The 27,005-nt window shown below is 43.7% G+C and overlaps 1 protein-coding gene across 1 annotated transcript in view; it reads right to left on the bottom strand.

The window, feature by feature from the left end:
- LOC118853684 (P2X purinoceptor 7-like) overlaps positions 1-26,233 on the bottom strand; it is a 38,054-nt gene extending 11,821 nt beyond the window's left edge. Inside the window, exons 1-8 of the mRNA XM_036763874.1 lie at positions 26,005-26,233; positions 19,656-19,803; positions 15,544-15,612; positions 9,525-9,597; positions 6,240-6,336; positions 5,022-5,102; positions 4,777-4,906; positions 2,138-2,274 (exon numbers count right to left, since the gene is read on the bottom strand). Coding sequence (XP_036619769.1) covers positions 2,138-2,274; positions 4,777-4,906; positions 5,022-5,102; positions 6,240-6,336; positions 9,525-9,597; positions 15,544-15,612; positions 19,656-19,803; positions 26,005-26,129 — 860 coding nt within the window. The 5' untranslated portion in view covers positions 26,130-26,233. The remainder of the gene's footprint in view (positions 1-2,137; positions 2,275-4,776; positions 4,907-5,021; positions 5,103-6,239; positions 6,337-9,524; positions 9,598-15,543; positions 15,613-19,655; positions 19,804-26,004) is intronic.
- Positions 26,234-27,005: the final 772 nt, after the last annotated feature.

The raw sequence follows: 27,005 nt of genomic DNA, 5'->3' as shown, positions 1-27,005 counted from the left end.
TAAAAATAGCTTTTTAAAAATCTAACTGGGCTGAAAGATTAGAAAGAAATCTGATGGCTGAAGGTAAGCTGCATTCATTTCAACTAATAAAGCAGACAGAATTTAACAGCATTTTATGGTTTCAATTGTAAATATGTTCTGATATAGAACTGAATGTAAAGCTAGTTTGGTAATTCAACACATTCAAACAAAAGACAGAGACTGCTGGTTTTGGTTTACTCTCTTACTTGTATACAGGCAGCCAGAGGGACAGTAAGGGACCGAGCCACAATGTGGGGGAGCAAACTGAGCCCCTCCCCCATTACCTTTTGAGAAAAATAGCGGAAGACTCTGTGGCTCCAGTGGACCCCTAAACCTGCAGAGTCCAACTCCCAGGACACAGCCAGCAGAATATAAGCTCCCTGATGACAGGTGGGAGTTCATGTTTGCCTTTGTATTCCCTGCAGCTACCACAGTGCCTGGCACATAGTAGGTGCTTAACACATATTTGTTGAATTGAATGGATTTGGATTGACTAATGGATATGACCCGGCTTTTTCCTAACTTGTAAGATTATTTTAAGAAGAGTTTTTTGGGAAACCTTTCAGATGCCCCCATTTTCTCACCCTACAAAACGTTACTCCACAGCTTAGTTAGTGAAACACATAATCTAGCAATTTATTCTAGGTGCAGATCGGTGGTGTACCTGTCTCTGTTTTCCAGAGAACTCGGCATCGCTCTGGGAGCTAATGTTCTCAGGCTTAGCTTGGGGACTCAGAGGGGATTTACTAACATCTAACTGACAGATTGCTCCTTATGGTTTCCCAATCTAGCTTCTGCTGACAGGCAATGTCTAATCACGTTCACTTTTCCTGTAACGATCAGAAACTATTCAGCCAGAAGATGCAGCACTTCACACACACACACACACACACACACACACACACACACACACACATACACACACACACACTTCTCTCTCTCTCCATCCCCAGCCAGTTCATTAGTTGTCAAAAAGTTTATAAAAACTTCCTTCTTATTTTGGCTCTTTGAATTAGAGGATTTAGAGCTGGAAGGAACCTTAGAGTGACTGGTGGTGACTCATACATTTAGCAAGCATTTATTAAGTGGTAAGTTCCTGGAATGTAATTTGTATAGGGAGGTACACAGGTAGGACAGCTAGGTGGCGCCATAGTGCAGCGAATGCCCAGCTTGGAGTAAGGAAGACTCATTTTCCTGAGTTCAAATCTGGCTCCAGACACGTACTAGCTGCGTGACCCAGGGAAAATCACTATAACCTGTTTACCTCAATTTCCTCATAAGTAAAATGATCTGGATAAGGAAATGGCAAACCACTCCAGTGTCATCGCCAGCCCCAAACTGCGTCATGGAGAGTTGGACATGACTGAAAAAAACTCAACAACAATAACAATGAGAGAGAGAAAGAGAGAGAGAGAGAGAGAGAGAGAGAGAGAGAGAGAGAGAGAGAGAGAGAGAGAGGGAGAGAGAGAGAGGAGAGAGAGAGAGACGAGGGAGATGAGGGAAAGAAGAGAGAGAGAGGAAAGAGGAGAAGTAGCGAGAGATGTAGGAGAGAGAGGAGGGAGTGAGAGAGAGAGAGAGCGAAGAGAGAGGATGACGGGATGAGCGAGGAGAGAGAGAGCGATGAGAGAGAGAAAAAGAGAGCTATGAGAGAGAGAGAGCGATGAGAGAGAAAGAGAGAGCTATGGGAGAGAGAGAAAGAGAGAGAGAGAAAGAGAGAGAGAAAGCGATGAGAGAGAGAGAGTGAGATGAGAGAGAGAGAGAGAGAGAGAGAGAGATATGGGTAAATGGATGGATGGATGGATAGATAGATGGATAGATAGAATAGATGGATGATGGATGGAGATGGTAGGTAGGTAGGTAGATAGATGGATAGATAGATAGATAGATGATGAATGGATGAATGGGTGGATGGATGAATAGGTAGGTAGATGGATGGATGGATAGACAGACAGATGAACAGACAGACAGATAGATAGGAATTTATTAAGTATTTACTATGAGCCAGGTACCATGCTAAGTGTTGGGGATAAATTTAACATGTTGGTGGACCAGAAAATAGTAATAAAACCTAGGAAAGCCAACCACTTGCTATTACTGACTTCTCATAGTGCTTTACCTGAAGTTATAGCCAGGATATAAGGACTCAATGGTGGTCCTGTCATCAAGACGACGGAAACCATACTTTGGACGACAGGAATGGAACCATCGGTCTAAGTTGCAATGCCAGTAGATCTCGATGCCCATAATTCCGCCCTGGAAACATGAAACATGAGATAATGTCAAATACTTCAGGGTAAAAGTTTACTTCCCTGTCATCAGTACTAGACCATAGCTTCAGCCAACCTGGTCTACTCCTCCCACGATGGCCTCAAGGTTTCCTACTGTCCAGATCTCTGCTCTCCTCTTGATGCATCCTCCATATTCTTCTCTGACTAGCTGAATTCTAGACATCCTTCCAGACCCATCCCAAAGCTCCATGAATTCCCTCCCCAAGAAACATGGTCCGAAGTGACCCTCTCCCTCCATAAGCACTTACTATTCACTCCACTCATTTAATATTATCTGTTGCTATTCAGTGACCTTTCTTATTTGTGTATTTCCCACGTCTTCAACTCAACTCTAAGACCCTTGAGGGCAGAGAGCATATTTTATTCTGTATTCTCTATGGTTCCCATAGCACAGTTGGCATTTAATACAACTAGATGAACACTCATTGGGAGTGTTGTAATGGGTATTCCTTTGTGGTAGGGAGTGGATTAGGTGACCTCTGAGGTTCCTTCCAACTCTGAGATTCTATGTGTCTGTGATTAAATGTTTGCTGATTGACATCTTACTTGAAGGTTAAAATATAGTTCAAGGCTTCTCAGATGTAGAGTAGTTTAAGTAAAGTGGATTAAGCCTCCAGAGCTGGTCACTGGGGCAGCTAAATGGCTCAATGTAGAAAGTATGTGAGCCTGGAGACAGGAAGACTCATCTTCATGAGTTCAAATATGACCTCAGAATGCTAGCTGTGTGACCCTGGGTAAATCACTTAACCCTGTTTGCCTCAAATGAGCTGGAGAAGGAAATATCAAACCACCCTGGTATCTCTGCCAAGAAAACCCCAAATATGGTCATGGAGAGTTGGACATGACTGAAAAACAGCTGAACAATAACAACAAAAGCTGGCTGGCATTTAGAAAGAAAGCACATGAGGTTCTTATTACATTAGTGGATATCATATTATCACATTAGGGGATAATTTTGTTCAGTTATGTAGGCCTCTTCATGACCCCATTTGGAGTTTTCTTGGGAAAGATACTGGAGTGATTGGCCATTTCCTTCTCCAGCTCATTTTCCAGATAAGAAAACTGAGGCAGACAGGGTAAAGTGACATGCCCAGGGTCACACAGCTAGGAAGTGTCTAAGGACAAATTTGAACTCAGGTCTTCCTGACTCCAGGCCCAGTGATCTATCCATAGCACCAGCTAACTGCAAAGGATTACAGCTGAACCCAAAGGAAGATAACAGCCCCATAAAGTAATCAATAAGTATTTATTAAGCAACTACTATGTGACAAACATCTGTTCTAAGTGCTGGGGATATAAGACCAACAGTCAAATAGTCTGTCCCATCAAAGAGCTGATGTTCTAATATATCCTAATTCTGGAGAAACTACCATTCTCTAAATCCCTTAGTTTGTGTTTTACAAGGACAGGCTGATGTTCAGTCTTAAGAATGATTGGATGGATGGATAGATGGATGGATAGATGGATGCATGGATGGATGGATAAATGGATGGATAGGTGGATGGATGGATGGATGGATGGATGGATGGATGGATAAATGGATAGATGGATGGATGGATGGATGGATGGATGGATGGATGGAAAGTATTACTTTTAAGAGCTTATTAAGTGCCATATTCTTCATGAAGTCTGATTGCCCCAATTGCTAGTACCCTCTCTCCCAAACTACCTTGTTTTTAACTATTTTGTATATGTATATACATATTTACTTTATATTTATACCATATATTTTTACATACTTGTCTCTCCCATTAGAATGGAACCTCTTTGTGAGTTGAGCTTGTTTCATTCTTTGTACTCATATCCCCAGTTCCTAGCATAGCGTCTGGCACATAACATGCATTTAATAAAGATATTTGTCCACCGATTGATAGCAGCCAAGCATAATGCTAGGAGCCGAGGACATGAGTACAAAAATTGAGGTGGTTGCTGTGCTCAAGGAGCTTATGCTCTAATGGGGAGACAACATATAGAGGAGACTGACATACAATTCCGTGTCCTCAATTCTATTCCTAATCAGTTTCAGGAGGATTGCCCCTACCCCCATGTGAATAATTAACTTAGCTTTGAATACCTTAAAGCACTATAAATGCTATTTATAATGATGATGATGACGATGATGATGATGATGATGTAACCTGAGCTTTGCACACAGCATGGTGCCATTATTCTCTCTACCACTGAAGAGTCTTATGAAAATTTTCCAGGCTTGAAGCCCAGGCTAGATTCTTTTTTTTCATTAGATCTTTGCCTTATGACGTGTGGAAAAACATTCATTATTTCTCATTGTCTTGAAGGGAGGGAGCAGTAGTGACCTGAGCTATCAAAGCGTATCTGATGGCACCTCATGGACATGTTCAGTCTTCATCTTGGTGGCCTTCATCTTATACTACTTTAAACTCAAACTTTTCACGAAATCACAGGCACAGGCACTCTTCTTTGCAAAAAAAAAAATGGCTTTGCTCACCTGCACAGCCACATCAGAAAAATTTTCCCCTACTTCTTGGAAGATATCCCCCAGCCGGAAGATTGGACACTGAGGATTCCGAGTCTTATGAAACGTACAAGTAATATTGACTCCTGGTAAAATGTTTCTTCTGCAAAAAAAAAAAAGGAATTCTATTTTTAGAAGAAGGAAAACAAAACAATTTTCATTAAGACGTTGTGTTCACCTCATTTTTTTGGGCTGAGTCAGGAACTTAGAACACTTACGTGGTATAGTTGTGGCCTGGGAAATCAATGTTGTTCTTAATGAGCACAGTGAAGTTTTCAGCACTGATTAGAAGAGCCGGCCTGGGAGGAAGAAATAGAACGAATGGTAATGACCATGGCCCCGCTCCAAATCTCAAAATTTTTGACAGTATCAAGAAAGATTTACTTAAGCAATTCCTATCAGGAGGGTGCTATGACAGGTGAGAAAAAAGGGTTAACGAGATGGTCCCAGTCTAGTAAGGGGATCTGGCAAACACAGAAAGAACCATACTACAAAATAAATCTTTGGAAAATCCACAAGAGAAGTGCAAAACAAGTGGTCTATGTGATTCTAAGATAAGAAGGGTCATTATGGTCTGGGGTGTGGGGGATGGTGAAGAGCTAGGTCTGCAAAGAAAATAGATAGAATTGCCTCACTGGATCATGGGTTTAGAACTGGAAGGGACCTCAGAATCCACCTTCGTTTTACAGATGAAGAAACTGAGGCTCAGGGTAGAGGATACTTGGTTATATGAGGGTTGGTTGAACACTCCTGGTTCACTTCTAAAGTCAGCCTTCAATGTTTTTTCCCCTCTCTCACCCCTGAATTCTGAAGATACTGATCTCCAACCTGCTTGCTTAAAGACCAGCTGCAGCAAAGGGATGTGTGTTCCCAGAGCGGGAAGGTTACTGAGGCATCAGAGATTCAAACCTTAGGGGTCATAGAATCCAACTCTTTCATCTTACAAATGAGGAAACTGCGGCTTATAAAGGTTTAATAACTTACCCAGGGTCACTTGACCACTGAGTGTCAAGCAGGATTTGAATTCAGGTTTTCCTGCTTCTAGGTCTAGTGTTTTATCCATTATACTCCAATGGCTCTACCCTACCTGGGCTCCACCTTTTGTGTTAAGAAGATTCTGGTTAGAGATCAGCTGTGTCTATAGGCAAGTCTAGAGTATATGTTAGCTGTCTACCTGCTGTCACAACTTGATCCCACAAAATTCAGTTATTGCCTTAGGTTCTATTTTGTTACTGCAGGCATGGATTCAAGTGACTGGTCAATCAATCCATTCATTTATTTGTTCATTCAACAAACTGATTAAATATCTACTGTGCACCAAATAAAATCAGAGAATCCTCAGAGTTGGGAGGGACCATCTACAACAACCTGTATTTTACAATTCACCTTTGTTAAGATACTGTGGAAGGTGGAAACAGATAACACTTCTTACTTACCGAGGAGCTTCTCTCTCTGATTCTACGGGACACCAGGCAGAGACCTCACAGGTCTTTTGGGTTGCATTGTACTGTACACACTTTCCTGTCTGAATCCCTGTGGGAATCATATATTTTTAGCAATACAAAGGACCTCTTAAATATCACGCAACCCAACTTCCCTGCCTCAAATTGAGACATGACTAAGCCATTGAGGAAATCATCTCTTTAGATTCCCCATTAAGCCCATACAGAAACTTATATCATCTAACCCAAGGAAGACTCCCAAAAATCACTATTTACGGACCAGTAGAAGCATCAAAAGGATGAAAGTGTGTCTTGGCTCTCCTTCTACCTGGCTACCCAATCCTATTCTGTCTACTTTGCTGGACTATCATCCACACCTCATGTGGATGTACTCATGGATATATTCAAAGGCTCTGTCTCAGGCCCTTCTCTCTATACCCCCTCTTTCATGATCTCAACTGTTCACATGAGTTCAGTGGCCATCTCTATGCAGATAACTCCAAAGCTATATACCCAGCCCTAGACTTCTTCCTGAGCTGTGGTCCTGCATCACCAAATGCTTATTGGGCATTTCCACCTGGAGTTTCTATAAGCATGTAAAACTCAATTTGTCCTAAACAGAACTCATTATCTACACACACACACACACACACACACACACACACACACACACACACATCTAAACCTGACAGTTTCCAAATTTCTTTTGACACTAATATCCTTCCAATTATACAGGAGAAGCATTATCCCAACGAGTATGAAGTGAACCACCACTGATCACTGTCAAGAAAATCCAAGGAAGGAAAGTATCTAGATGGAGAGATCGGCCAATAGTTTCAGCTGCTACAGAGAGGTAATTGGGTGAGAGCTGCAGCAATGATATCATTGGCAACCTTGGAGAGAGCAGCCTCAACTGAGTCTTGGACTTGGAAGCCAAATTGCAAGGGGCTGAGGAATTAGAAGTAGGAAAGTGGAGGCAGCGAGTGTAGACAGCTTCTTCTAGGTGTGAATCTAGCTGTGAAAAAGGAGTACATCATAAGATGGGGGAATAGCAAGGTAAAGTGAAAGTTTCTTAAGAATGGAGAAGATGGAGGCATGATTCGAGGCATCAGAGAGGAAGCCAGGAGATAAGGAGAGATTAAAGATTAGGCAGAGATAGCAGATGATTGTGAGGGTGATCTGCCATAGGAAATGTCATGGGTTCAAGGGCACAAGTAGAGGGGTTGGCATTGGCAAGAAGTGTCACCTTTTCATCAGAGACTGAAACAGAGGAGAGCGGGGAAAGTTTAATGAGGTGATTCAAAGTGCAGACTTGGCAGGAAAGAGAGCTGAAGTCAGGGAGACCAATTAGGAGTTGGTCTCCCATAACCAGGTAATCATAATCACTTCCCTGTTTGAAAAGGTCCAGTGACTCTCTGCTGTCTCTAGGAAAACATACGAACTTCTCTTTCTGACATTTAAAGCTCACTCATGGTCTGATTCCAGCCTACTTCTCCAGGCTTGTTATACATCACACCCTTTCATGTACTCTACGTTCCAACCAAATTGTTTTGCGTGCTACTTGGCACAGTGCCCGGCACATTGTAGGTGCTTAATAAATACTTACTGATTGATAGATGACATTGCATCTCCTATCTCCATACCTTGGCATACGCCATCCCACCATGCCTAGAATACCTCCCACTTTCAGAATCTCTAGCTTCCTTCCTTCCTTCCTTTTTTTCCTCCCTCCCTCCTTGTTTTATTTCTTCCTTCCTTCCTTCCTTTCTTTCTCTTTCTTTGTTTCTTTGTTTCTTCCTTCCTTCCTTCCTTCCTTTCTTTCTTTCTTTCTTTTTTCATTCCTTTCTTTCTTTCTTTTTCTTTCTTTTTCTTTTCTTCCTTCCTTCTTTCCTTTCCTTCTTTCCTCTCTTCCTTCTTTCTTTTTTTTGTTCCATGCAAGTGTTGAGCCTTTGCATTTTTAGTACATTTTCCTCTCACATGGTTTACGTCCATTTTTAATAATCTACATAACTGAAACAACACAAATGAAAATATATCCTTACTCAAATTATTAATCAAGAGCCACCTTTTATACTTGAACCCCCAGCTGCTAATAATACCTCCCCACCTCCATTACGCTATATCTACTTTGAATATATGTATATATTATATACATACACACACACACTCACATTTTTTCCTTACATGGGCACATGTAAGATTCCCCACTAAGCTGAGGGCAGGGACTTAAAGAAACAAAACCCCCAATAGTCCTGCCCTCCAGGAGCTTACCTTGACAGTGTCTGCTTTAACAATAATTTAAGGATTTAACAAATTCTTATTGATTGACTGTTCATTTGAGTTTCTTCTAAAGAAAGCTCCCTGAGGCAAGCAGTGTTTGGGAGCATTTTCTAGCATATTCTACATTGCCCAGGTCGGTTAGGATGTTCGTTCTGGTGATGCAAATGATGTGCTACCTGGTTCTACCACAAGAGGGGGGAATGATGAACATGGACCTTACCATAGACCGGGTTTCCTGAGGAGTTATTGGCCTGTGGTGGTAAGTGACAGAAGGGAGGAAACAAACATTTATTGGGTACCTACTAAGTGTTTTACAAATATTATCTCATTTGATCCTCACAACAACCCTGGGAGGGAAGTAAGTGCTATTAGCATCTCCATTTTATAATTGAGGAAACAGGTTAAGTGACTTGCCCAGGGTCACACAGCTAATAAGTATCTGAGGCTGGATTTGAACTGAGGGCTTCTTGCCTCCAGGCCCAGCACTCTATCTACTGCATCACCTAAGGCAAGGCACCTGGGTCCTGCCAGAGGCTCAAGTGTGGTGGAAACAGTATCCTAAGGCCCCTTCCTATGCAGGCTAAGGCTAGTTTTCCCAATACTGACCTAAAACTCAGTCCACTCACCAGAATACCAAAAGAACCAGACCATAAGGTGCTCCAACTTCTCCCTCAGGCTCCTCCAAACTGTAGACCAGCAGGATAATCAACACCAGCATAGGATAGCAGTGCTCCGCTGAATCAAGGCTGTATCCTCTTGGAATATCTTTTCCCTGTCCTGAATGTCCTTCCTTGGCTACGCCTAAGTAAATCTTTTGCTAACTGCTAAATGTTCCGTGTGCATCTCATTTCATTCCAATATTTAACCTAAACTACCAGAGTTTGAATTGGGCCTCTCTTAAAATATTTATGTAATTAGGAAAGGGAGATAGAGTGTTGGTTTCTAACCCAGGACTCAGCTTTCCAACACCTGGTCTTAGGAACTTGAAAGAACAGATACCTTTGCTCAGTGGGTCCTTCCTCCCTTTTTTACAGCCCTGGTCAGTGGAACAGAGAGTCCTTCTGGTGGGGTACTGCAGAGGAAAGGACAAGACAAAACGGAGTAAGCAACCATGCTGATTTTAGAAAATCACAGTACTACCACCTAGGAGCGACATAACCTTGTCAGGGGGTGGAGGGTGGGTGGAGTACTTTTATCTCTCAGTTTCCTCATCTGTTAAATGGGGATGATTTTACAGAATCTCAGAGATGAAAGACTGCTCAGAGGCAATCCAGGCCAACTTGTTCCCAATTAGAAATCTTTCTTGCAACCTACCTGGTGAGCAGATATTTTTTGGTATCACTTGTCACACAGGGTTGTTGTGTAAGGCCAGTACTTTATAAGTCTTAAAATGATAGGGATATAAGAGCTATTATTACTTAAAAAAAAAAGGATGTCAGTCACCACAGGACTTTATTCAGCGATAGCCAGAGAGAAGCCATTTGGCAGGGAGGAGGAGGCAGGTCTAAATGTTCCACTGGCTTGAGGGCTGAACAAGGGAGAGTGGATCAAAGGCCAAGCAACTCAACTGGAAGAATCAGCAGGGGTTGCAGGTAGGACATGAGCCAGCAGCCTTAGCTGGCCTGAGATAATGAGGTCGGACCTGAGCTTTGCCCAGCAGAATGGGGGCGGGGGAGAGAGACATATCATTGTTGTTTGGTCACTTATGTCCCCATTGGGGGTTTTCTTGGCAGAGATACTGGGATGGTTTGCCATTTTCTTCTCCAGCTCACTGTACAGGTGAGGAAACTGAGGCCAATAGGATACTGTGACTTGCCCAGGGTCACACAGCTAGGCCGGATTTGAACTCCTGACCCCAGGGTTGGCCCTCTATCCTCCATGCCATCTAGCTGCCCCCATGGGCAGCCAGAGAGACATGCAAATGAGTTATTTATTCTTAATTCAAAGAAGTGCCTTTTAAAGTCCCTTTCAGCTCAGAATCAACAAACCAAAGACCTGGGTTCAAATACTGACTTATTGCCTTTGTGACCTTGGTTTAGTCATATAACTTCTCTAAGGTTTCTGTTTCCTCGTCTGTAAAGTACAGGGGATGGAATGTAAGCTTGCTGTGAGTAGGGATTTTTTAATTATTTCAACTTCTATACCCAGTGCCTGGCACAACACGTTTGTTGATTGCCTAATGGATTGACCAAACGACCACTTGAGTTCCCTTTCAGCTATCTTCATGACTTCTAATCAGAATACATCTAGGTCCCTCCCCCTCCCGCCATGGTCCACCAACATGGGCTCAAGGAAAGCAAGCTCATTTCAACAGCAACCTGGGCAAAGTTTAGTAAGGAAAGTAAATTTACTCCATGGTGCATTCTAAAAGAAATTCTAAGAGGATTCCCCAACTCTAAAATTAGTAACAAGAAATCATAGAATCAAAGGTTTGGAACTAGAAGGGAATTTGGAAGTTCCATTTCACTGATGAGGAAAATCAGCTCCTGAGAGGTTACTTGATTTGCCTAAAGTTACCTAGGGTAGTAAGCAGCCAAGCCAAAATTTGAATCCAAGTCCTGCAAATTAATTCCTTGTTCTTAACTTTGCACCACACATTTCTTCGCTGCCTGCTATTTGGGACTATCTGATATATTTTTCTTCTTCCATTTTAATTGAGAATTGGCTCAATGACCTGAAAGTCTTAGTGAAGTTTACTTAAGCCTTAACTATTAAAGCTTATCAAGAGATTGTGTAGTTAAGGGGGAAGAGTAGTGACAACCTAGGTTCATAAGCTCAGAGAATCCTAGATCTAGAGCTGGAAGGGACCCAGAGGTCACTGAGTCCAGCCCCCTTACTTTACAGATGAGGAAACTGAGGCCCAGAGGGAGCAAAGGGACTTGTTGTAACAATAACGCTGCTAGCAGCTGCTGCTGAGGTGTAAGACCCAACAAGACCAGCAACAAGAGCTGCCAGCACAGGTTCTTTGATCTGCTTTTCTAAGGAAAGCAACTTTAAGGAGTTAACAATCTCACTGGAATCAAACATACATATATAATTCACTTTGTTCAAGGGGAAAAGCCAGCACCTTGAACTTCATTGCAAATCCAAACAGAAATTGCAAACAGAGACAATATAAACAGAGCAAATAACATAATTCAACAGACAGGCTTTATCTGATCAAGACATCACATACATAGTTACCAAAAAGAGAAGCACCAACATCTGGGTTTTCTTCAAAGCCAGGGGGGCTCTTAACAATGGCTACCCAGAGTCTCCACACCAACATTCTTCCAGTGAGTGAGAGCCCCCAAACAAAATGCTAACCTCTGAGTTTATATACACCGTTCAGGATCAAAGAGTGTCACAACCATGAGACTCAAAACCACATGATCTAAAAGCTTCTTCAGGGTCAAAGGGCATCACAAGCATTTGACTCAAATCCATGTAAACTAGGCTTTCTCTTGAGGTAAGCATGTCATCAAATTTAATCAAAGAAACAAAGGCCAGTCTCATAGAAGGCACTTGATTATATAAGTGCTCTAAAAGAGAAAACAGTAAAAAAATCCCATCCTGCTTAACATTACACTTGTCCAAGGTCACACAAACAGTAAGTGACAGAGACAGGTTTCAAAACTAAGTCCTTAGTTTTAGTTTAGTTTAGTCCTTACATGAGCAGGCAGATTTCAGAAAAACCTGGAAAGACTTATATGAAATGATGCCAAGTGAAATGAGCAGAACCAGCAGAACATTGTATGATGATCAACTGAATGACTTAGCTCTTCTCAGCAATACAATGATCTAAGACAATTCCAAAGGACTAGGTGGTGGAAAATGTAACCACCTCCAGAGAAAGAGCTGATGGCCTCTGAATACAGATCTAAGCATACTACTTTCACTTTCTTTATTGTGTGTGTGTATGTGTGTGTGTGTGTGTGTGTGTGTGCGAACACGCGCGCGCGTGCGCGTGGACACGTGTGCATGTGTGTTTTCCCTTTTGGTCCTTTTGTACATATATAACCTATATCAAATTGCTTACCGTTTTAGGAAGAAAGGAGGGGAAGGAGAAAAATTTTGGAACTCAAAATTTCATAAAAATGAATGTTAAAATTTTCTTTACATATAATTGGAAAAAATAAAATATTATAAAAAAATAGTTGGACAAAAACCCCAACAAAACTAGATCATTGGAATCTAAATCCCAGAACCTTTCTGGTACCAATCCTGTCTCTAATTTTTTGCATGATCTTGGACTTAGACCCTCTGAGCATCCATTTGCTCTTCTATAAAACTGGGAAAATAATGCCTGCCTTAAGTGGTTGGTAAGAGGTTCAAAGGAAATTATGTAGGGTCTATAAAAAGCCACTTATAAAAGGATTTGTCTACATAAGGGACTATTACATTTCCTGCTGGTGATAAGAAATGGAGTGTGGGTCACCATGCCAACAGAAAATAAATTGCAGCTTGTGAAAATTAGAATTGCTAGGAATGAGCACCTATGGGGGAGGCTTCAGAGTCCTTGGTGCTTCTGGGCTCAGGGATGTATGTCCCTAGGCTCTCTGGGGTCCAACAATTATTCACTGTGCTTAACAGAAATCTTCTCCTCTTTAATAGACTGACTCCTAAGCTTCTTTTACTTTAACAGTGACTTGGCAAATCAATGCACATGAAGAAGGAACACACTTTTCTTGCCAAAAAGAGAACTGGAACCCAAAAAGAGCCATGTGGCCTGGAATCAGCTTAGCTTGGCTTCAAAGCTGGAAGAGTCTCTGCTGGGAATTGGGGGGAGGCAGGAAGTACTCAATGGAATTGGCTGCCCACTTCATCAGGAAGGTGGGGGCGTGAGACATGGAGAGAAGAAACAGCGAGCCAAGAGGAGCGCCTGCTACCAAGGTAGGCGAGTCAAGGGAATGTCAGTTTGGCTGTGGGTTTGGAGAAAATGGTGCTCTGGGCTGCCATTGGGTTAGGAAACACAGGCCACGTGACCAGAGGGAGCATCTGCATTCATATTCATGATTGATAATAGCTGGCATTTACATAGAATTTTGGGGGCAACAAGGTGGGACAGTGGATAGAGCACCAGGCTTGGAGTCAGGAAGACTCATCTTCCTGAGTTCAAATCCAGCCTTAGACACTTACTAGCTGTGTGACCCTGGGCAAGTCACTTCACCCTGTTTGCCTCAGTTTCTTCATCTGTAAAATGAGCTGGAGGAGGAAATGACAAACCATTCCAGTATCTCTGCCAAGAAAACCCCAAAAGCAGTCAAGAAGAGTTGGACACCACTGAAATGACCCAACAACAACACACAGAGCCTTAAGGTTTGCAAATTGCTTTATGTCTATTATCTCAGTTGACCCTAGCAAACACGAGCTGGTGTTTGAGGAGAAACCAACTCCCCCTCCCCCCGCCAATACAAAAAGGTCTTTCATTGTTGCAGTCTTGAGATCACATACTTATTTTTTTTGAGGGGGGAGGGCGGGGCAACTGGGGTTAAGTGACTTGCCCAAGGCCACACAGCTAGTAAGTGTGTCAAGTGTCTGAGGGCTGATTTGAACTCAGGTTCTCCTGGCTCCAGGGCCAGTGCTTCACTCACTGTGCCAACTAGCTGCCTCTCAAGAGTATGTATGTAGAGCTGGAAGAGGACATCAAGTCCAACCCCCTCGTTTTACAGATGAGGAAACTGAACCACAGAGGGGTTAAGCAATCTGCCCACAGTCATATAGCTAGTATGGTGTCTGAGGCAGGAATCAAACCTTGGTCTCCCTCATTCCAAGTCTAGCATTCTATCCACGGGGCCACAAAGAGTTCTTTGGATTGAGGCATTGTGTCCAGAAGACCACTGTTAAAATTCACTTACGTTAAAATGCTGCTCCTCTCCAGAAAGAGAACTGATGGGCTCAGAGTGCGGGTTGAAGCATATTTTTATTTTCTGTCTTTATTTTCCTTGCCTTTTTTAAAGCATGGCTAATGTGGAAAAATATGTATTGCATGACTTCATGTATATAATGCGTATCACATTTCTGGTCCTTGAAATAGATGGGGGAGGTGTCAGGGAGAGGGAGGGAGAAAACTGGAAACTGAAACTAAAACCAATTTATTTTTAAGATTCGTTTACATTGCCTGTGATGGGGAATGAATGGGGAGAGAGAACCTCGGTCTGGATTAGTGAGCATATCATATTAGAATCCTATACGGACTATTTGTGTCCAACCCGTGACAGAGCATCCCGAGCTTGTGTTGGTCTGATCAGCCACGGCTGGACACACGGTACCTTGACCCTGACATACTGATGTCTTTCTGGTCCTCTTTGAGAATGAAGAACAACACCCAACCCTATCAAAATCCTAGATTGTTAAAACCGGAACTTGTTAATTTGTACAGCACAAAACAAAGTTGACAATATTCACTTGTAACATCTCTCAAAAAACCACGTGAAGAGGATAGAGTGAGTCTTATTATACCCGGTTTAAAGATGAAGACTCTGAGGCTTTGAGGGGTTGCAACTGCCCATCAGGCACTCTCTGTTCCAGCCAAACCGGCCTGCTCCCTGTGTCTCATCATTTTCATGCCTGGAATGCACTTCTCCTCACATTCATCTCTTAAAATTCTTCCCTTCAAGACTCAATTAAAGTGCCACTCCTGTAGGAAGTTGATTCTGATCTCCCAGCTGCTAGTATCTCTCCTTAGAAATGACTTTATATCCCCTTTTAATATTTTTAAATTTAGTTTTCCGCATAGATGTCATTTCTCCCCAGGAGAATGTAGATAAGCAGAGCGAGTTTCATGTAGACGTTGGGCTCTTTGCATCTCCAGTTATGAACACTCTGGGTCCTTAGGAGCACCCCCTAATGCGGCCCCACATTCACCTTTCCCAATAAATTCCTTCCAGCCTCCAACACCCTCTGCCCCTCTAGCCTCCAACCTGAAAATGCAACATGCAGAAAGATGCCTCTCTCTACCCCATTGGGCTAGAAGACAGGCCTATGCATGATAAACCATCTGTCATCCGCACTCCTGAAACTCACGACCCTCCCTTACCTCAGGACAAAGTCCTTGTGTTTGGCCTTCTGTGGATATGAAGTTAGTCATCACAAAGAATGAGTTTCCCTGGAAAGAAAAGAGAGACAAGAACATGGGAGCTTTGGTGGGGTGAATAATCTCCCTTAAGTTGATCTTCTGGATCATATCAGGAATGCCACTTTTTATATTCTCTTCTGTACACAAGGGTCTTTCTGCCATCCCCAGGGGTCTCTCAGCAGACAACCTTGCCTCTTACTATGCCTGAGATCAAGGCCATCCATTGTGAAGTTCCTCATCTCATAGAATCATCAGGATCATAGATTTAGAGTGAAAAGGTCAAGTCCAGTGCCCTCATTTTACAGGTGAAGAAACCGAGACACAGAATGGTTAAGTGACTTGCCCAGGGTCTCACAACTGGTACAAGTGTCTGAGGTGGAATTTGATTTGCAAATTCACATTTCAAAATCCCTGTGTATCTTCAGGCATCTTGTCCTCTGCTTAAGCCTCTGAGGTGATGCTTTTCTTAGCCAAGGTGACGCCACAAACACACACACACACACACACACACACACACACACACACACACACGAGCACGCGAGTGCACGCCAGTGTCTTCCCTTGACTCTGTCCCCTTGTATCTCTCCTAGAATATTTTATCTTCAGTCACTCCCTTTGTTTCCCATTTTCAATCTCTCCCTGTCTAATGGCTCCTTCCTTCACATATCTTAAAAAAAAAACAACACCTCAAGTTATGATCCCAAATCTTCCCGCTCTTCAGCTTTAAATTCTCAGGAAGAGTCACCTTTCTGCCTCTACTGCCCACCACCCATTCATTTCTCAACCCCTATTGGATGCCCTCTGAGGTCCCTTCTGGCTCTGGGTCTGACTCTATGTTTCTGTGATTTGGACCCTCACCACTGTACTGAAAATGTTTTTGCAAAGATTACCGGTACAGCCAGGTGGTGCCATAGTGCACAGAGTGCTAGGGAGACTCTTCCTGAGCTCAAATCTAGCCTCAGGACACTTACTAACTGGGTGATCCTGGGCAAGTCACTTCACCCTGTTTGCCTCAGTTTCCTCATCTGGAAAATGAGCTGGAGAAGAAAATGGCAAATCACTCCAGTATCTTTGCCAAGAAAACCCCAAACTGGGTTGCAAAGAGTCCCACACAACAGAAAAACATTCGAAAAAACCAACAAAAACAAAAAGCCAGAATGGTCTGGTGGAACAGAAAGCCAGAGGATCTATGGTGTTATGACCCCTTGATCTTCATTCCAATCCTTGCTCTCCTACTAGTGTGACTTTGGGTAAGTTACTTGGACTCTCTGTCATCTGGAATGTTGTGTTGAATTCTGGGTACCACCATTTAAGAAGGACATTGATAAACGAACGGGAAGGGTCTGCCAGGATGGGTAAGAGCCTTAAGTCCATGACATATGAGGACCAGTTGAAAGAACTGGAATGTTCAGCCAGAAGACTTGGAGTGAGGGGACATGATAGTCATTTTCAAGTATCTGTCATGTAGGAAAGGCTTCTGCTATAGTGAGGGTTTCTCCATGCATGGAAGGCCAATGAGGTCTCTTCCAGCTCCCCAAATCTGTGATTCTCTGGATCCTCAATATCCAAGCATTTCCAATAGTCTGTCATGTGCTGGTACTATCTGCTCAGTCTATCTTCCCAACACTTCTGGCATTGATTCCTGTCTCTCTACCCATATGGCCACTCATCCCTTCTATCTGATTTATTATAATGATTCTTAATTGGTTTCCCAGCTTCTAGACTTTCCTTCACCAAACTCTCCCCCACACAGCTGCTAGATTAATCTTCCCAAGGCACAGATATGAGCACATACTTACCTGCTAAGAACCTGTAAACAGCGCCCTAGTGCTTTGGGATTCAATACGAATCCCTTAGCCTGACGGTTGGAGGGCTTCTGCAGTCAGCACCGGCTGATCTTTCCTAAAAGCTAGCATGGCATAGGAGATGGTACACTGCACTCAGAGTCAGGAGCATCTGGATTCAAATTCCACCTCGGACACCAGCTGTCCAATGCGAGGCAAGTCACTAAACTCTCTCTGTCTCAGTTTCCTTATCTGAGCCTGGAGTCAAGGGGACCTGGGTTCAAATCCAACCTCAGACACATTATTAGCTGTGTGACCCTGGGCAAGTCAACTTACCTGCTATTTGCCTCAGTTTCCTCAGCTGCAAAATGGGAATAACACTAGCGCTTCCTTCACAGCATTATTTTGAGGATCAAAAGAGATAATATGTGTAATTAGGCACATAATAAATGCTTTTTTCATTCCTTCTTTTCTTCCTTTCTTCTTTCCTGCCCTCTTTCCTTACTTCTTTTCATCTTTCCTTCCTTCCTTTTTTTCCTTCCCTTCTCTCCTTCCTTCTTTTTTCCTTCCCTCTTTCCCTTCTTCCTTCCCTTCTTCCTTTTCTCCTTCCCTCCTTCCTTCTTTCCTTCTCTTCCTCCCTCCTTCCTTCCTTCCTTCTTTTCTTCCCTTCCTCACTCCTCCTTCTCTCCTTCCTTCCTTTCTTCCTTCCAAATGGGGGAGTTGAACCCAATTACCTCTGCGGTCCCTTCCAGCTCTCAATCTGTGATCCTCTGATACTTTCTAGCCTTATTTCACATCATTCCCTTTGTCAAGCTCCATTTTCCAGCCCCACTGGATCATTTTCCCAAGCTCCTTATTCCGTTCTCCCAAGCTGTCCCTTATGTCTGGAATACTGCCACCCCCCACCCCAGTTCTGCGCCGCTCCCAATCCTTATTGTCCTTCAAGGCTCAGTTTAGGAACCCTCCCCCTCCCTCCACACACACACAGTGGCCAGTGGGTGCCCCCTCCCCCAATACCATTCTATTTATTTCCTGCGTCCCTGTTATACCCCACCCCACCCAAGTTCAATGTAAGTTCCTTAAAGGTAAGGACAGTCTTTTTTTTTTGTCTTTGTACCCCCAGTATCTAGTGGGTGCTTTGCACATAGTCAGTGCTTACTGAATGTTTGCTATATTGGATTGGATTGAATCCAAAAAATTGAATGGAACATAGGTGGGGCCCACATGTTAGGATCTGATTCTTAAATCGCCCAATTAGAGACTTTCAGAGTTGGAAGGCCTCACAAACGATCCATTGTAGCCTTCACCTGACCAGGTATAGACTGGAATACCTTCTCTATCTTTTTTTTGGGGGGGGGGAGGAAGGAAGGGCAATTGGGGTTAAGTGACTTGCCCAAGGTCACACAGCTAGTCAGTGTGTCAAGAGTTTGAGGGCTGATTTGAACTCACATCCTCCTGACTCCAGGGCTGGTGCTCTACTCACTGCACCACCTAGCTGCCCCTCCCTTCTATATCAGAGTCTTATCCAGGGTAAACAATCCCAGTCCCTTTGACCAATCCTCACATGGCATGAACCTGAGGGTCTCCATTATCCTGGTTTCCACCACTCAGACACTCTCCAGCTAATTAACATCCTCCCTAAAATGTGGGACTCTTAACCAAACACAGAACTCCGATGTGGTTTTACCAAAATAGGACACAATGGAATGATCTCTTCCCTGGTCCTGGACACCTTGTCCCTCAATGAGCCCATCAAATTGCATTTGCTTCTCTGGGTGCTATCTCACACTGCTGATTCATATTGAGTTTGGAAGCCACTAAAACACCCAAGATTTTAAAAAAATTTCATGAGCATTTATTAAGTACCTACTATGTGCCAGGCACTTTGCAAATATTATTTCATTTGATCCTCACAAAAACCCTGGTGGGGTGTTACTATTATCCCCATTTTACAGGCAAGGAGACTGAGTTAAACAGAAGTAAAGTGATTTGTCCAGAGTACACAGCTAGTAAGTATCTGAGGTCATATTTGAACTCAAGCCTCCCTGACTCCAAGTCCACAGCTTTATCTATTGCACCACTTAGCTGCCCCATGTCTTTTTGCCCCACAGAGATTCTATTTCCTGTCTCTTCCATCTTGTACTAATGAGGTTAAGGTTTTATGAGGGTTTTTTAAATCTTAGGTTAGGACCTCCACACTCCCACCCAAGATAGGAGGGGAGGAGTTCTTGGGGCCACGGCAAACAAAGGTAGCCCTCTGCCCTTTCCGTCTGGGGCCCGGACCCTCACCTGCAAAGGGAACGTGTAATCGGCTGTGTCCAACACTTTCATCTTGGTGTTCCCATTCTTCACCTCTGCTATGCCCTTCACTTTGGTTTGCACCGAGCTGATGAGGGGTTCTTTCCGCTGGTACAGCTTGTCACTCACCAAGGCCAAGCTAAATGTGGCAAGAAAAAAAGGCATAAGTGCTTGTTTTTTGAGCCTCTGAACTCCCCGCCCTAACCCATCTTTAACTGATGTAGCCCTGCCTCTGAAAAGAGAGATGAGGGGAAAGGGAAGGAGAGAAAGGAAGATTCCAGGCTGGAGAAATGGAATTAAATCGTCTCTTTTTTTAGCCATGGGCACACAGTCAGAATCTGCATTGTAGCCACTTTGTCATCCATACTTTGCCCTAGATACTGCCAGGACACTGGCTAAATATTTCCTTTGGGACCATGGTTGAAAAGATAATATCTAAGAAGCCCCCATCCTGTCCTTAACCAAAGGAAGCCCTCCCCATCTAGCCTGGTCTCCCATCCACTTGTCAGAGATAGACAGAGAATACTCATTGATAGAAGAATTGAATTCAGTTCAACAAGCATTAATTAAGTGCCTACTGTGTGCTGGGCACTGTGCAAAATGCCGAGGCTACAAAGAAAAAAGAGAATCAGTCTTTGTCTTCAAAGAGCTTGCATGCTTGGAAGGATGTCACATGTGCACAAAGAAGAAAAAATATATATATACATATATATTTCAAAAGTCATACTAAGTAATTTCAAGAGGGAGAGAGAGCTCATCACGAGAGATCAGGAAAGGTTTCGTGTGGGAGGGAGCAACTGAACTGTGTTTTGAAGGGAACTAGGGATTCTCTGGAGCAGAGGCGGGAGGGAATACACTCCAGGCAAGGGGGAACCACTTGTCCCTCTCTCCCCGACTCCCTCCCTCCTTCCTTCCTTCTTTTCTTCCTTCTTTCCTTTTCCTTACTCCCTTCCTTTCTTCCTTTTCTTCCTTCTTCCCTTTCTCTCTTTCCTTCCTTCCTTCTTCCCTTCCTTCCTTTCCTCCCTCTTTCCTTTCCCTCCCTCCTTCCTTTCTTCCTTTCTTTTTCCCTCCCTTCTGTCTTCTCTTCCTTTCCTTCTTTTCTTCCTTCTCTCCTTTCTTCCTCCGTTCTTTTTTCCCTTCCTTCCTCCTCTCCTTCCCTCATTCCTTCCTTCTTTCCTTCCTTCCTTCCTTCCTTCCTTCCTTCCTTCCTTCCTTCCTTCCTCTGTCCCAATGCTATTGAAGGGGACATGTGGGCTCCTGAGGATCTTGAGATGAAATGGAAAGAAGGCAGGAATAGGCATGAGGTTTTCTGAGGCATGAAGAGACAGATCTTCATTTGTGGGGAAAGCAAGCCTGGGGCCAGGGAGGAATTTCTTATTCTCCAGCTCAGCTGCTGCCTGGAGCCTGGTCCTTGGCCGGTCTCCTCTTTTCCCCCAGTTTTCTTTGTCAGAATGAAAGCCCTTTAGAAGCAAGTTATTATGTGACTTAACAGGATCACAGATGCAGGCCTCAAAGGGACCTTATGGACCAGCTCCCTCACTTTACAGATAAAGAAACTGAGGCCCAGAAAGATAAAGATATTTAACTAAGACCCTAGGATCATGGATTTAGACCTGGAAGGGACCCCAGAGGCCATGTAGTCCAACCCCTTCATTCTAATTTAACCCCTTCATTTTACAGAGGAGGAAACTGAGGCCCAGAGAGGTTGAATGACTTGTCTAAGGTTACACAGGAAATAAACAATACAGGTAGGATTTGAATCCAGATCAAACCAGCCATTCTTCCCATTAGACTGCCCTAAGTCTTGTTTCTCTGCTGCCCTTCTCCGGCTTCCAGAGTGGCCTTATCTGTCTCCACAGAATTTCCAAGGAGCAGGAAGGAGGTATTTAGAAGAGTAAGAACGAGTCAGGAGACCCCAGTAGATGTTATAAATATTCTTCTGTGACTGGATAAGAGAGGACCATAGGTTGCACAGGGATCTTTGTCTTTCTTTTTTTTTTTGAGGGGGGAAGGCAGGGCAATTGGGGTTAAGTGACTTGCCCAAGGTCACACAGCTAATAAGTGTGTCAAATGTCTGAGGTCGGATTTGAACTCGGGTCCTCCTGACTCCAGGGATGGTGCTCTACTCACTGCACCACCCAGCTGCCCTTTTTCTTTCTTTTGAAAAAAAAATGTAGTTGTTTTAAAAAAAATTAACAAAAAAGCAATTTTCTCTTATTCATATCTCCTCCCCATTGAAAGAAAGAAAAAGAAAGAAAGGGAGGGAGGGAGGGAGGAAAGGAAGGAAAGAAGGAAAGAAAGAAAAAAGAAAGAAAGAAAAAGAGAGAGAGGAAGGAAAGACAGAAGGAAGGAAGGAAGGAAAGGAAGGAGGGAGGGAGGGAAGGAAGGAAGGAAGGCAGGAAGGAAGGAAGGAAGGAAAAAGAGAAAGGAAGGAAGAGAGAGGGAGGAAAGGAAGAAAGAAGGAGGAAGGAAGGAAAGAAGGAAAAGAGGGAGGGAGGAAAGGAAAGAAGGAAGGAAAGAAAGAAGAAAAGAAAGGAAGAAAGAAAAAAGAAAGAAAGAAGAGGAAGGAAAGAAAAAGAGAAAGGAAGGAAGAGAGAGGGAGGAAAGGAAGAAAGAAGGAGGAAGGGAGGAAAGAAGGAAGGAAAGGAGGGAGGGAGGAAGGAAAGAAAGAAAGAAAGAAAGAAGCAAGCAAACAAACAAACCAACCAGCCAACCAGCCAGGGGTCCTTTTCAAAAAGTACTTGTCAGAATTGGGCAGGATTTCCCCTCTCCCCTTGGATAACACCAGCTCTCATTTCTGCTCTAATGTTCATGAAGCACATTCTTCACCACAACCCTGCAGAGTCATTAGGTACATTTTAGAAATGGGGACGCTGAGGCCAAGAGAGGTAAAAATATCATAGAGCGTAGAGCCAAGAAAAGATCTTAGAACCCATTTGGTCAAGTCAGTCAGTAAGCATTTATTAAGCACCTACTATGTGCCAAGCATGGTGCTAAGCACTGGGGATACAAAGAGGCTAATGACAGTCCCTGCTTTTGATGGGTTCACAGTCTAATGAGGGAGACAATATTAAAAAATCTGTATAAACAAGCTACTTATGGGATATATAGGAAACAAGGGAGGGAAGGCATTAGCATCAGTGCAGAGGTTCTTCACCTAGAGTCCATGGACACTCAAGGAGTTGCTGGAGAGATTTAAAGGGGTCCATGAACTTGGAACTTTTCCTATTTTGACAACTATATTTCAGCATAATTGGTTTCCTTTCTAGTCCTATGTATTTTATTTTATGCATTTGAAAACATGGTTCTGAGAAGGGGCCTATGGACCTCTACGGGGCTACAGGGTTCACCAGACAGCTAAAGGGGTTCATGACACAAAAACAGATGAATGACCCCTGATTGAGTCCAAGCCCCTCATTTCACAGATGAGGAAACTGAGGCCCACACAGTTAAAGTGACCTGCCCAAGGTCACACAGTTAGTAACTGAGCTAGGATTTGAATCCAGATCTTTTCCCTCCAAATTCAGCACTGCTCGCCCTATACCAAGCTGCCACTCATGACTTGGTTCCCTACTTTCAATTCCAGTTCTTTCAAGACTAGAGTCCTTCCCCTTCAAAGGAGAATGCAATTCCTTGAGGGCACGAGCTGTTTCCTTTCTCTGTGTGTTTATATCTTCATAGTTAATTTATCACAGTGCTTGATACTCAATACATGCTAATTAAATAGAATTGAATTAATCCCCCCTCCCTCCTGGTCCTATCTCTGGACCCTAGTCTGTGTAGCTGGGCTCCTGCTGCTGCTCCCCACCATTAACTAGGGAGGCAGAGTGATCTGGTGAAAAGAGCAGCAGGTTTGGCATCAGAGGGCATGAGTTCAAATCCCTGCTCTGCCTGCATCTGTGTGAACTTGGACAAGTAAATTGACTTCTCTGAACTTCAGTTTTCTCATCTGTAAAATGAGAAGGTTGGACTAAAGCCCATTCCTGCTCTAAATGTGTGATCCAGTGACACCTCATCCCCTACTGCCATATCTCCATGACACTGGCTTCCTCCTACCCGCCAAGAACTCCTTTTATTGAGTGATGCTTGGACCTGCTCTGATGGGCCTCCCCTCTGGTGATGCTGTCTGCTCTTCTGGTCTGACTGCCAGGTAAATCATGGGTAGGATAGCTTGGGAATTTCCACTACAATGAGTTGTCTCCATGGTAGGAAAAACTCCACAAAGTAGGGCTGGTCATTACCCAGGACACTCTACCTTCAAATAGTGTTACTATGAGCAATAGAGCTAAAGATGTTTACCCCCTCCCTCTAAAAGTGCCCACCTGCCCAGCTGAGTAGGTGCACTCTACATGTTCCCCCAGGTCTATGTTGAATGGATGGATAGATGGAGAGATGAATGGTTACAAAGGGTGGGTGTGTGGATGGATATGATAGTTGGATACAGTGGATGGATATTATGGATGGATACAATAAATTGATACAATGGATGGATACATGCATGGAGATGTATACTATGAGTGGACGGAAGGATGGATGGATGGATATACAGGATATGATGGATGGATGGATATGATAGTTGCATATAGTGGATGGATATATAGATGGATACTATGGATGGATAGATGGATGGACTGATAGGACGGATGGATATGATGAATATAATGGATGGATGGTTGGTTGTGTGTGTGTAGTTTGTCCTTTATTCTCGAAGAGGATCATGACATCAGGGAGATGATGCCATGACTTTCAATTGAACTGGATTTCAGTGAGGGATGAATATGATAGATGGATGCAGTGGGTTGGCTATGATGGATGGATATCAATAGATTCAGCGGAGAGATTGATGGGTGGGTGGGTGGTGGATGGATGACAAACTCTTAGACATGCATGATTTTCATAATCTCTCTGAACAGAGGTTAGACTAGAATAGAATTTCAGAACTGAAAGTTGCCTTAGTGATTTCAACCACCTCCTTCGTTTTAGAAACAGGGAAAATGAGTCCCAGAGAGAAGTGAATTCTCCAATAGTTAGCACTAGTTAGTGAAACTATAACCCACATCATAAGCTCCTAGGTTTAGAGCTGGAAAGGCACTCAGAGGCCATTTAATCCAATCCCTAACCCCCCCCTCCATTTTACAGATGAGTAAACTGAGTCACAGGGAGGCTTTGCCCAGAGTTAGGATGAGAAGCTAGGTCTTCTGACTACAGAACAACATGTCCTTAATTCATTCCATTGCACCGGGCAGGTTGATTTCTGCGTTGGCTGAAGGCAATACCAGCAGATGTTAGGAGCCAACTAAAACCACAGGATCCTGGTAGAACCAGAGAGGGGAGTTTTCAAATATCTTCCCCTCCCTGTTCTTCTGCACCTCTTCTCTGAGGTTACTTATATACTGCCAATCAGATTTCAGCCTTTTAAGAAGCCAGTTGTGCCTCCAAGTTTTTTAGACAAAGGCATACCTACCAGCTACCCAGTCCTAGCAGGGCAAGAGACCCCCTGAAAGACAAAGTCCCCTTCCACAGAAGCCTGTCGATTTTGCCATGAACCGAGGGCAAATGGGACCTTCTGGCAACTTTTTTTTTCTTTAGACTAGAGTGCCTGATCTCAACATTCTGCTCGCTGAAGCTTGTTATAAGCTGGCAGAGACACCCACTGTTTATCACTTGGAGGGAATCCGTCCTGAAAATTCCATCTCTCTTCCTCATAAATCTAGTGTTTTCCAGAATCTTCCCACAATTACATAGTGGGAGCACAGATCTAGACCTGAAAAGGACCATCAGGGGCCATCTAGTCCAATTCTCTTTTTTTACAGATGAGTAAACCGAGGGTCAGGGGATTTAGTGTCTTCCTCAGAATCACACAAGTAATCAGAAATAAAGGCAATATTTGACTTGGAGTCATATCTGGTATCATAGCTTTAGAGCTGGGATCAATCTTAGAGGCTATCCGATCCACCCTCTCATTTTTACAGACATGGAAACTGAGGACCAAGAAGCCTAAGTGACTAGTGCTGAGGTAGGTAGTTATCAGAGGATAAATTTGAACCCAGACCCTCTGACTCCACAGTCGAAGCTTTTTGTAGTGCCCCAGAATGTGTTTTATTCTGACTCATTCACGAGAAATCCAAAGTGCCATGCCCAAATGCCCACCAAGCGTTTTATTGGCAGTCTTCTGGTACTGCTTTCTTCCTCCCAAATGAGAGCGGTCAGTGGAAGGATGGGTGGGGATGTAGGACCACACACAATGGAGGAACAAAGAAGAAATGTATTACTTGGGGATGAGGGGAGGGTTAGGGGCCGAGTTGTTAGCCAAAGAAGAAAGCGGTCCCGTATGGCTTACCAAACATAGAGGAAGACCATCATACAGAGGGTCCATCTTATAGTCCCATAGGTCATGCTTTGAACACGGATGACCTTAGCTGTCTCATACTTGCATATGTCCCTCCAGCTGCAGCAGGAACACATGGCTGGGGGCAGGCGTCCTCCGGCTCCCCGAAGAAGAGCTCACAGCCGAAAAGCACAGATGGCAGTCAGCCCAAGAGAACCAGAAGACAGGGAACATCCTGTTTTGGAAGAGGAGACCATGGCTTTCACTTCCTCCAATGACAGGGAAGGGGAGGCGGGGCCTGGCAAAGACAGCTGATGTGGTCATAGCTGGGGGTGAAAAATAGGATGAAAAAGAAAAGGAAGTCTTTCCCTTTCTGCCAAGCAAAGTACTCCCTTCCCCCTCCCACCTTGCCCCAACTCCACCCCCAGAAGTCCGCACAAAGATGGTGTTCAGGGGAAGGGCATTTTTGAAATTCCCTCATTCTGCTTTGACATCATAACAGACTGTAATAGTTCATTTCTTTTCTGTCTGAATAAAGGGGCAGCATTTTAAGGGTCAGGAGGTCCAGGCCTGTAACTGTGCATTGTAAAGGGGGTCTAGGTGTCCCCATTGCCCCACTTGACAGACCAAGATGAACGAAGATCCCCTCAGCTTCGAGTGGGTCTATCCTCCCAGTGCCGCAGAAATTTGTCGCTGACTGTAACTTCTGTCAGAAAAAGGGATGAATAAACAGATCTCAGCCCTGTGCTTTTCCATCTTCTTAAGTTTTTATTGGTGATTTGGATGGAGATGTGGGTGGTATGTTTGTCCATTTGGAAGATGATGCCAAGCCGAGAGGTATAACTAATCCATTGGACAGCAAAGTCAGGATCTGAAAAGAGCTTAAGAGACCAGAAAAAAGGGCCAAAGCCAGGCAGATGAAATCATGGGGTTCAACGATTCCACTTCACAAGTACAGGTTGGGGAAGGAGAGCTGGGAGATTATTCATACGAGAGTCCTGGGTTACAAGTGG

Source organism: Trichosurus vulpecula, chromosome 1 (assembly GCF_011100635.1).
Source record: "Trichosurus vulpecula isolate mTriVul1 chromosome 1, mTriVul1.pri, whole genome shotgun sequence".
In the NCBI taxonomy this organism is placed as follows: Eukaryota; Metazoa; Chordata; class Mammalia; order Diprotodontia; family Phalangeridae; genus Trichosurus; species Trichosurus vulpecula.
This window is presented reverse-complemented; position numbering and strand designations above follow the sequence as displayed.